We start from the raw sequence: 12,704 nt of genomic DNA on the forward strand, positions 1-12,704 counted from the left end.
TATCTATCTATCTATCTATCTATCTATCTATCTATCTATCTATCTATCTATCTATCTATCTATCTATCTATCTATCTATCTATCTATCTATCTGTTTTGTGCTGTCTGTCTTCCTGTCTAGTGCGCTCCGCAAGTCCAGTAGTTTTCAGTCAGTGGCGGAGTTTGCTGGCCGGCATCAGTGTCCCCATTCTTGAAAGACTTGTAATAGCGGAGCTGCATTCAAAGGGACGAAGCGTATGCAGTTGTCCCTGGCAACGGCTCGTATAGAGCAGAAGTGGAACTTGTCAACACGAGGCTGCACAGGCAGTGACCGCGGCCAGGAGCAGGAAAATTCCTCGGACATCGGCGACACTGTTAAATATTTAGTAAAAGGTGGCAAAATCTGAGCGTTGACATTCACAATAGTTTATATGGGAAAGACTTCTGAATGAGTGACAACTATAGGATTAAAAAGAACGTTTTCAGTTAAATTCTACTGGATTAAAAACTTAAAATAAAAACTTCTCAACATCTACTAAACTCGCAGTGTCTTTGATATGTCTACCGCTGGGATGTCACCAGTCGCATCTGGCCGACTGCCAGTTATTCAACACCCACTGTCAAGACTCGGGGATCCTGGGACCATCTCCCTGAGAGGCTTCTCCAGAGACAGCTTCGGGAAACCTTTAGATGAGGAGAACCAGCACGGGAGACCGCTGGCCCACGAGGAGAAACTGGGCCATTCAAGCAGGCAACAGACCTCCAGGAACTACAAGTCGCTGCCGGAACCAGAGAGGGGAGTCCCGACCACCCCACCACCTCATCACATTCCCCCTGGAGTAGAAGTAACACCGGCCGTCGACTCCAGTAAAACTAGGCTTCCTATATTCGGTAGGATAAGTGAAATAGAATTCTATTCATTCTATCCATTCTAATCTATCTATCTATCTATCTATCTATCTATCTATCTATCTATCTATCTATCTATCTATCTATCTATCTATCTATGAAATGTTGCAACGCCCATAAATCTGAAACTATTTTAATTAAAATTCTACATTGTTGTCCCACAAACGTATTTTCTTTACTGATCTCATTTACTGTCTTCACCCATCTAGACTCTTAAACAAAGTTGTAAAATGGCACTTCACTTGGTTGTGTGGTTCTTCACACAGATAAACAACCGTTTCATTCTATAAAGTGCTCTTTTTATATTAAGTTGGTTCGTTGGGCTTTGTAAAGGTTTCTAATATGTGAAACAATAAGAAATGTTTAATGTATGGTATAGCGGCAAAGCAGGATACAGCAGATCAAGTAAACGTGAACTTAGCCTTTGTCTTTGTATATAGCAATAGTTCTTTTAAAGTCAAGAACCCGTGATATTTTATAAATCTGCTATTACCAATTCATGGTCTAAAATACTAAAGCATCTCACCGTAACCTTCATGTGGACGATTCTTTTGTGGTTCCCCTATTGCATTGCTCTGTTGAACCGCTCTCGCACCTTTATTTTTAAGAGTGTAGTAGTTTTAGGAGAAAAGCAAGGCCACTAAAGAATCTCTTGGCTGCAGAGCCTACCTGAACGTCTACGGCGAAAGGAAAATTGTGCAAACAGTGCCTATAGGCGGGACGACAGTCCATCCCAAATGCACGCATTCTGAGACGAACCAAATTTAGAGGCGGCCGGTAAGCGTTTTTTATGTGGTGTGTGTGCGTGTGCGCATGCAATGGGGCTGGGGTGGAGCCTACTGTGACAGCACTGTGTGCAAGGCAGGACACCGCGTTCGACAGGACGATTGTACATAGCAAGGCCTACAGATGCAAACGTAAACGCAATCATTTTGCGCTTAAAAGCTGACGAAATTATACAGTAACCATCTTTGTTACATATCGTGCGTGGTGCTTTTCTCATAGGTATAGTCTACACTTTCCCATTTGTGCTTTCTTTTCAAACTCTGGCAATATGGTGTTATTCTCCATGTGTCTGGTGGGTTTTCTCTTGGTACCTCAGATTATTTGTATAACTGAATATAAACGTGTTGTTAGCGTACTTGGCTACGGATTGAATCACCGCAGTCTCACTATAACCAATTTTTATCTTAACATTACTCTTAAAAATACGCGTTCATTGATGGCACTTTACTGGGTTATGTGGTTCCCCATAAAACCGTTGCTTGACTAAGAACCATTTAATTCTGGGAAGGATTCTTTGCATATATGAAATTGGTTCTTTGGGCTTGGACAAAATTCGAAATATGTTCCCAAAACAGTAATGTTTAACGTAGAGGCAACCTAGAATTTGTATCACAAATCTGTAATCATCAGTTCATGGTCATTTTTTGAACATGTTACAGATTTAAATAAATATAAGTTCTTTCTGGAACCTTTATACATGTGGTTCGTTTTGGGGACAAAAATGGTTCTCCAGTAGCACCGCTCAGAAGAACCTGTGTGGCACTTTTGGGAGCGTAGAGTCATCGGAATGCACTCTGGTCTCGCGCGACTTTAAAATCTAATAAATGAATGGGAGGATGTGATGGAAGAAAACAGTGCATAGACTGATGTTTACCTTTGGTTGATGAGCTTTAAAAGCAAGTCTTTCCTCGTCCACGAGGTATGCCAAGTCAGCCAAAATAATTTACAAACTATTTCTTTAAATTACATTTTTATTTGTACTCCCTTTGGTAAGATTTAGGTGTACTTTTTAATTTAATCAGAATGCCGCTGCCAGATAATAATAATCGAATTCATATTTACAGTTTTGAAAGCGATAAAGCGGTGCACCGGCAATTCTTTTGTAAATGAAGCGATAGCTCAAATGCAGTTGCCAGGTTAAAACAGGAAAGAAAACAAACTAAGGGTAGATATTTGGCAATGACTAACGAGCTATCTTAAAAAATCTTTATATAACACGTTTCAGCACCACAAACAGCGCATGAACATCCTCGATTTCCCAAACCTTTTTAAGTCTTCACAAATGCCTCCGTTTCACCGGACCGGTTTGTTTTCGGCTTTCGATGTGTGCTTGTTCGCTAAGTTACTGCTAAGCGTTATATTCAAATGCCAGAGACGAAGGCGTTCTATTAGATATTTAATCAGTGGCAGCAACGGTCGGGCTTTTCTAGCTGATTTTTTTTTTTAAATTCGGATTATTGTAATTTAGATCCATTAACACAGATCAAGGAATTTCCAGAGTTTTCTGTCTTTACATAAGCGTGTTTTTCTTAAAATATTCAGCATTTTCAAAAAGTTAAAGGCAGCAGAGTTTGGATTATTATTTAACCCGTTCATATCTAATTTTCTTTCACAAATCAAAGAGTAATAACCTAGATGACAGTGCTTTCTTTAACATTTCTGTGAAATTTTACTTGCCCTGAAATTGTATGTATATTGCCATCGGTATTAAACCTATGATAACAGACCTCTTAAATTCCAAGATTCCTAATGGCGTATGTCAGTAACCAATAACCCACAATCTATCCGTGATAAGAAGCAGATCATCAGTCCTTTACTTCACCATATCAGAATAAACAATGTGCCCACCACGGTTCTTGAATGGAATTTTATGGTTCAATTACTGGGTTGCATGGTTCCTCGTAGAACTATGGCTTAACCAAGCACCATTTCCTTCTGGTAAGGGATATTTGTTTATGAAGATGGTTCTTTGGGTTTTGAAAAACTTTCTAATATGTAGAAAAAAACCCTGAAATCTTTCATGTCTGTTCAGCTGCCTGGCAGGATAGTAACACATTAAGAAAACCTTTTTGTTTTATTGTATGAAGCAAGAGTCCTGTTGAAATCATGGCCCACTGGTATCTCACAAATCTGTTACCGTCTCTTAATGGTTATTTACTGTATGGAGCCAGTTACAGATTTAAATAAATAAAGGTTCTTTCTGTAACCTTCATGTGGATGGGTCTTTAAGAACCCAAAATGGCCCCCCTATGACATTGCTCTGAAGAACCACTCAGGTGCCTTTACTTTTAAGGGCGGAGTGGTGGCTCTGAGGCTAGGGATCTGCACTGGTATTTGGAAGGTTGCTGGTTCAAATCCAATAAATGGCAATAGGAACTCTGCTCTGTTGGGCCCTTGAGCAAGGCCCTTAACCTGCAATTGCTGAGAGCTTTGAATAGTGAGAAAAGCACTTTATAGATGCAAAGAATTATTAAGGGTGTACCTTCTAATTTCATTTATCCAGTACAATGTTGTTGAGTGCTTGTGCCTAGTCCAGCAGTAAAAGGTGTAAGGCAGGATCAAACATCAACCATCCCAGGGCTCTGTCCTTAAGACACCCACTCTGCACCATTTTGAATTTTCCAATCAGCATCACTGCACCTTTGTGTAGATTGTAGAACATAACTGAATATACAGCAGGACATTTACAGGAACATGCAAAGAACGTCCAAAAATTACAAAGAACTCATTCCGGTTGGGAAATAATGTAACATCCAAGCATGGTTGCAGTTACCACAGGCTCCATTTTCAGAGTAATTTTAAATGTATTGTTACTATTTATTGACATTTCTGGTGTGCAAGTATTGTACTGATCCTTGTAAGGGCAGTCATCCACCAATACAGTCCATAGAAGTGTAAACACATAATGGCAATGAACTTAATTGAACTGGATAATAGTTACCTGTCAAAAACCACTAAAAACCAGAGGCCATGTTAAAAACAGAAGTTGTCTTTTTTGACAGCCCATTAACAATTCATATTATAGTAATCAATATCCCGGAATATATAGAATATATTATTCTGGTAATTTTATAGAATAGATTATGCAGTTACAAATAACATCCCTACCCTTAACCAAAGGCAACAGAATTACCAAAGTCATGCTTATGAGAAAAAATATATATATATTTTTTGGTATTTTAATTTTATTAACAAATTCATGCATGCTGTCCTTTACTCTTTGACCATAATCTAATCTTCTGAAATATCAACTGACCAGGAAACAGAGACAGAGCTGGAGGTAGCAGAGTTAAAGATGCTAAGATTTGCACTGGGGGTGACGAGGATGGATAGGATTAGGAATGAGTACATTAGAGTGTCAGCTGAAATTGGACGGATGGGAGACAAAGTCAGAGAGGCGAGATTGCGTTGGTTTGGACATGTGCAGAGGAGAGATGCTGGGTATATTGGGAGAAGGATGCTAAGGATAGAGCTGCCAGGGAAGAGGAAAAGAGGAAGGCCTAAGCAAAGGTTTATGGATGTGGTGAGAGAGGACATGCAGGTGATGGGTGTAACAGAACAAGATACAGAAGACAGAAAGATATAGAAGAAGATGATCCGCTGTGGTGACCCCTAACGGGAGCAGCCGATAAAAGAAGATTTAAAAACTCGAACGTATAGTTTTCTGAAACCAATGTCTTTTTGAAGGCCTTTATACAAAAGAGGTCCAGGTGGCAGTGTAGGAAGCTTTTTATTTTTCTTTAACAATTATGGGAGAAAAAAAAATCTATATTAATTAGGTTTCTTTGAAAGCTTCCCATGATTTTTGTAGGAAGGGTTCGTGCAGACAGATAACTCTGAAAAGCCAGGAAAGGTTGGGGAAGTCAAGAAAGGTTGGGGTACCACCATGGTAGCCCTGTTTAATAATAACTGAAAAGACAGCCGCAAACAGCTCAAAAAAAAACCCCAAAAAGTTAAATTGTTAGTTTCTCTGACAGTGGCATTTCACAGTAGGAGCTCAACCATCTGGAATCGTTAGTTTGACATCTGATGCCACCCTCCTATATTCTGAGGACTGGGAGGGGTGGAGTTTCATGCACAGAGAACGTTTGGACATTATTTTTTGGCTGTGCAGGAGGAAGGACAACATAAGGTTCGTGTCAGCGCCCTCTGTCATTCCGGAGTGGTATTGCTTACCTCATTAGGGCCAGGAAGATGGTTTCCAGACACGCAAGTGTGACACTCTGTATTTCGTATGGTACTCTTGTTACCCTTGTGGTGCTTAACTAATATCATAATAAACACTGAAAACACAGGTCAGAAACTGAATGGACTTTTAGACTCTGCTGAAGGAAATTTTTTCCTGCATTGTGGTTACTTAATTAAAATTATAAGGGTATGTTGCTTGCAGCAACCCCTTCCCCTTAATTATAGAAGAGCTATTGTTCAATCGTTGTTGATGGATGTGATGGTAGACCTCATTGAGTCTGCAGCTGCATGGATCTCCTGATAATGCATTAATGCAAAACAAGTGTTGGACCTGAATGATGCCCTGGTAGCAAGTGTAGCTGCAGTGGTAACATTGCCAGTGACACAAAGTCACCATCAGTAGTAAATGCAATGCCCCAATATAAAACATCTGGGAGTTAACTATTTCTGCACTATAAATGTAGGTAGTTTAGCTCTGGTGTCCCCCAAATCATTACATGGTAGCAGTGAAACTCATTAACTAACATATGACCCCCTGCTGCCCTTTACATTGGACAGGTAAGTGTAGTGTTGTGGGGGCTGCTGGGGATTTCCTGTTGCATTAAGCTGATGCTGGGGTCCAGGATTGTGGCAATACCTAGGGCGATTAGAGGGAGTCCTGGCAGTGATAGTAGTGGTTTTCAGATTCACAATTAATGTGAAATTTGGAGTTAATCAATGCACTTTTAAAGCAGAGCCTCAAGGAGTTCCATTAACAATGATTCCAAGGTGACAATCCTTTCTGGATTAGTTGAAAATCCAGTCAAGTCCTATATAAAGTGTGTCTTGTTGGCAAGCCTAAATAAATGAGCAACCATATCTGGACCCAAATTTAATTTTCATTTCCTTCTTGTTGTCCATTTCCATTTCTTTAATGTTCTGTTCTGTAAACTTGCTGGTGTTGTGTAGTGCTATATGATGGCGCCTGCTTTTAATGTGATCATATTGAACGTTGGATTTAATTAATGAATAACTGCCCTCTTCGGCTTGACTACTTTGGCCAAATACATTTTTCAGCTCTGTCATGTCTGTTCACTATCAGCCTACCATTTCTGTAGCTCAGAGGATCGGAGAAATAAATAGAAAAAAAGTGTGAAGATTGATATTAGTGAGTTACACAGCACACATTGAAGAAAGTCCAGTATGCTTAATTAGCAGAAGAAATGTCCTAATGTGTTTTAAGTCCCCAGTGTGATGATTAACAGAAGTGGTTCAAACCCATATAGAATAATACAAAAGATCACATGATCTCAGTGTGTACAATATTTACAGGGTATCAAACGTGCATAATTTTTGAAAAGCCCTAGAAAGCCATTTGCACTACAACATGTGAAAATATCCATCCATCCATCCATTTTCCAACCCGCTGAATCCAAACAGGGCCACGGGGGTCTGCTGGAGCCAATCCCAGCCAACACAGGGCACAAGGCAGGAACCAATCCCGGGCAGGGTGCCAACCCATCGCAGGACACACACAAACACACCCACACACCAAGCACACACTAGGGCCAATTTAGAATCGCCAATCCACCTAACCTGCATGTCTTTGGAGTGTGGGAGGAAACTGGAGCGCCCGGAGGAAACCGATGCAGACACGGGGAGAACATGCAAACTCCACGCAGGGAGGACCCGGGAATCGAACCCAGGTCCCCAGGTCATGTGAAAATATCCTCAAATAAATATATTTTCCAATAAGAAAAAATGTATGTATGTAAAATTAGCAGAATCACAACAGAGAAATAGTAACTGAATCATGACATTAAGCATTGTTTCTGACATAAGGAACAGTTTCCACCAATTATCAGCAAATGAACTGTTTTCAGAATCATGAAGTGTTTCATCTGCAGCGATGCTGGGCTTCTGAAATAACTGTCCTATAGATTGACAGTTGCAAAATTCAAAGGTGAGCCTATCCTCTCCTCAGGGACCTTCCACGTAGACCTGAATATTCCAAACCTGTGACTCCTTCTCTATTAAGTCACACTTACTGGCTTGTCACAGAGATGCAGCTGAAGTCTACAGCTCCACAAGTGGTCACCTCCAGGATGAACTCGGGTGGACTGCATATGTGGTCATAAACTTCCTCCCTCCTCTTATTTCTAGACTCTAAATGTTTTATTAGAAAGAGCTCAACTCGAAGCAGAGAAGCTGTTTCAAAAGTTTATTAACTCACTGTAGAATAACGTTCTTTAAACTATAGTTCTTAATGTACCAAAAGCAGAAGCAAAGCAAATTAGATGGCAGCTATTCTCACTAAAATGTTGTGTGTTTTGATATGCTTTGATATTAGGTGGCTCTTACATTCCTGTGTTGTGCTTCTAGCTGATAGGTCTTTGATTCAGTTTGGTACTCTGGATGAATGATGATGGAAGAGCAGACACAAGCAATTTCTCTCGGACACCAATATTTAAGCCAGGCTTTGTTCTTCCTTACTGTTCCTCTTGTACCAAAGGGATTTGTAGTTTAGGTGGAAACTCTTAACTCATGCTCTGTCCATGTGCCTCTGGAGTAACCTTGGCTTGGCATGACCGATGTTCTCAAACTTTCTACCAATCATTGTTCTAGATGTGGTCCAGGGCTGGGGAAAATGTATCACTTATCTTTTCTTCATCTGGAGCCTGTGCTAGTGTAGCTGCTCATGGGGTGTCAAGTTCTTTTCCACTGTCTTAACTGCTTCAGCTCAACATATTGTATAGCATTATTAGGGGGTTCTGCCTTGCTCGCCAACCCCCCTGCTCGCTTTGCTTGCCAGCCACTTCACGTCTCTGCCACTCGCGTTGTGAAGAGGGGGACTGAACGCACCCCAAGGAGATGCGTTCACTCCTCCGAAACCCCCTCTTTAATGGTGATACAATGGGAAACAAATATTTTGTTTTTGCCTCCCCTTTGCTCGATCAGCTGCTGGCTTGGTGCTGCTGCCGTGCCGTGTGATCTACATCTTGCACGACGCTTCAAACATTTAAAAGCCTGTACAGCAGCCGTCTTACTCTATGTCTTTTATGGTTAAATCTTTTGACACAAATTTTTGTCTCACGGGAGGTGAGTTCTTGATATTTTTTAGTTTAAAAAAACATTTAAAAACAGAATAAGAATCTGAAAATCTAACATCATCACATTAAAGTGTGATAAATTCTGAAAAGAATGATACCAAACATATACTGTATATGAAGGTTTTAAAATAAGCCAGTGTGGGAAATAGCCCGGACACAGACAGACGGACACCATGTTAAACTCCACCACACGTTTATTTACACGATATATAATGTCCAGTAAATGCACAACCCAGTGCCTCAGCACCAATCACCCCAATAGTCCAGACCTCTGTCCACAATATGCCTTCAGGCCGCCTCCTTCTGTCCTCTATCTCTCTCACTCTCAGACCTCATCCTCTTCCACCCGACTCCAGCCTTGATTGAAGGGAGGCAGCCCCTTTTATAGTTACCCGGGTGTGCTCCAGGTGGTTCCTGGCAATCTTCCGCTGACACGCCCCTGTGTGGCGAAGTGCCGGCTGTCTCTCCGGAAGCACTCCGGGTGTCTCTTTTTCTTCTTCCCCCTAGCACTTCCTGGTGTGGCAGAAGTGCTGGGGTCCCAAGTCCTCCAGGCATGGGGACGCCCCCTGGCAGTGACCACGGGCCCCTACAGGGTTGAGCTTCCAAGCCCTGTACCCGTGGCCCCCAATATAACCAGGGCGGTCGCCCCCTTGTGGTCCGGAGGAGGCATGAGCCTTCCTCCTGTCCTCCTGAGCATCCCGGCTGGGTACCACCCACTGCCGCGTGCCACACCAGATTTAAAGCGTGACAAAAAACATATATTTTAGGCTTAGGATTTTATATATACTCGTATATATAGAGTAGATTTATGCTAATGTAAGTGTGTTAAAATAAGTTTTTATTACTACAGACAATAATAATAATTGTTTACGTTTATTTAGCACTTTCCTCACTACTCAAAGTGCTTTACCTTGAGAGTGGAGATCAACTTTAGTCACCACCAATTTGCAGCACATACCTGAATGATGCGATGGCAGACAATTTGTGCCACATTAGCTATTAAGTGGTTAAGGGGAGAGAGAGAAAGATAGTCATTTAAAGACAGGGGATTATTAGAGATCAGAATGACCAGGCCATGTAGGGCAGTTTAGCCTGAACATCAGGATACACCCTACTCTTCACAAAGGAGGTCCAGGGATCTTTAATGACCACTGTGAGTCAGGACCTCAGTTTTACATCTCATTTTTACAGCACAGTGTTCCCATCAATGTACTGAGGCACTGGGATCCACACACAGGCCACAGGGTAAATGCCCCCCAGATATAAATGCATAATTTTTATTAATGAAATAAAAAATACAGTATATCATGTAAAACAGCACATCATATAATTGTTAAACGTCCATTCCCATATCAAGCAATTAGTAATCTAGCTTGGGTGATGAATTATGTTACTGCATTCCATTTTGCCCCACTCTGAATGCCATTATGCAATCATATTAGAACTGGATTCTGCAAAAAAATCAAATAAAAATAATTAATGTCTATATTACCTCCTCAGCAGCTGTATATACTTATACTGTCTGTCAAATATCCAGTTTATTTGGAAAATGTCTCATTTATATGTCATAAATTTAACTAAATAGCCATTGTTTTACTTATTGCATATGAAAAATATCCAGTTGATATGGCAAAGGTCTCACTTATACTTCAGGTTTGCTGGCTTGTTTTCTAAATTAATACTGTGAAGTTACACATAGCATTTTGCTTCATTCTTGGTTATAATAACATTGGAAAGTGGCAACGTGTTCCATGTTGGTTGGACATGCAAGTACAAATTTCAATACACTCTGTACATGTGACAACATCACCTTTATCTTCACCAAAATCTTCAACCTCTCCCTAACCCAGGCAGTCATTCTGTCCTGCCTAAAATCAGCCACAATCATTCCAGTGCCGAAGAAGTCTTCCACCACCAGCCTAAATGATTATTGCCCTGTGGCCCTCACTCCGGTAATCATGAAGTGCTTCGAGAGACAGGTTCTCCAGCACATCAAGGACTATCTCCCCCAAGACTTCGATCCCTACCAATTTGATATTGCGTGAACAGATCCACAGAAGATGCCATCGCCGTAGCTCTCCACTCTGTGCTGAGCCATCTAGAGCAGCAGCAGAGCTACGTCCGGATGCTGTTTGTGGATTGCAGCTCAGCATTTAATACAATCATTCCTGACATTTTCATCACCAAACTGGTCACTCTTGGCCTCCCCCCTCTCACATGTGTCTGGATAAAAGACTTTCTTACCAACCGGCTCCAGACTGTGAGACTCGGCCCCCACCACTCCTCCATTCGCATACTGAACACCGGTACCCCACAAGGCTGTGTGCTGAGCCCCCACCTGTACTGTCTCTACACCCGCAACTGCAGTCCGGCCCACAACAACAACCTCATCGTCAAGTTTGCTGACGACACCACAGTGGTCGGACTCATCTCAAAGGGAGACAAGGCAGCTTACAGAGAGGAGGTCCTAAAGCTGGCAGCCTGGTGTTCAGAGAACAATCTGGCTCTGAACACCAGGAAAACCAAGGAGTATCATTGTCGACTTCAGGAGGCACAGCACTGACTTAGCCCCTCTTTACATCAACAGCGAGTGTGTGGAGAGGGTCCATACCTTCCGGTTTCTCAGCATCCTTATCTCTGCTGACATCTCCCGGACAGACAACATCACAGCAGTCATCAAGAAGGCTCAGTAGCGGTTACACTTCCTGAGGGTCCTCAGAAAGCCTAACCTGGACTCCAACCTGCTACTGACCATCTACCGCTCGTCCATCAAGAGCCTGCTGACAAATTGTATCACAGTATGGTACGGCAGCTGCACCATGGCAGACAGGGAGAGGCTTCAGAGAGTAGTAAAGGCAGCACAGAAGAACATGAGCTGCCCTCTCCCCTCCCTGATAGACATTTACACCTCCCGCTGCCTCAGCAGAGCAAAAAACATCATCAAGGACAGCTCCCACCCTGGCTCTGATCTGTTTGACCTGTTGCCTTCAGGGAGGCGCTACAGGTGCATCACAACAAGGACAAACAGACTCAGGAACAGTTTTTTCCCAAAAGCCATAACCATTCTAAACTCACACATGCACTGACTACACAGTCTAACCCCCCAACCCCTGGACTTCCTTCTATCCATCAACTGTGCAATATACAATATCTAAATGGTACTGATAATAACTGTGCAATATCTGTATACTGTACAATATCATTATTCTCAGGGTCCAACATCCACTACTCACTGCACATGACCATCATTATTGTGCAATATTTAAATTATGTGCAATAACCCAATAGTGCAATAGTTATTATTCTTTCCATATGTATATAGCATCACAGAACTTTTTTGCAACTTCTTAGTAATTTGTACCATTTGTTTATTTACTTGTTGTGTTCTACATACAGTATATGTCTACACTGAAGGAGCTGCTTTTAATCTCATTGTACATGTGTATAGTGATAATAAAAGGCATTCTATTCTATTCTATTCTATTCACAACCACTATTACTAGATCTATTACTTCTAAAACACTGGGTGAAGCCTGCTATTGTTGGGGCCATGACCTGAATCCACTGACAGTGGCTTTACACAAAGCAAGCATCTACACCCAACAAGACAATCTATCATTTTCATTAGCACAGGAGAAAGGCTGCAGCCAACACCATCAACATGTTGCTAGAGACAGTTAAAAACTGGCAGGTGAAGATGCACCTAAAAAGGCAGCTCACATTTCCAGGCATGAGACTACCCTCAGACCAGAT

The 12,704-nt window shown here is 41.7% G+C and overlaps 1 protein-coding gene across 1 annotated transcript in view; it reads left to right on the forward strand.

The window, feature by feature from the left end:
• The first annotated feature begins 265 nt into the window (after positions 1-265).
• si:ch211-197n1.2 (EF-hand calcium-binding domain-containing protein 6) overlaps positions 266-12,704 on the forward strand; it is a 116,905-nt gene continuing 104,466 nt past the window's right edge. The window contains exon 1 of the mRNA XM_028802110.2: positions 266-870. Coding sequence (XP_028657943.2) covers positions 537-870 — 334 coding nt within the window. The 5' untranslated portion in view covers positions 266-536. The remainder of the gene's footprint in view (positions 871-12,704) is intronic.

This window comes from Erpetoichthys calabaricus, chromosome 5 (assembly GCF_900747795.2).
Source record: "Erpetoichthys calabaricus chromosome 5, fErpCal1.3, whole genome shotgun sequence".
NCBI classification, from domain to species: domain Eukaryota; kingdom Metazoa; phylum Chordata; class Cladistia; order Polypteriformes; family Polypteridae; genus Erpetoichthys; species Erpetoichthys calabaricus.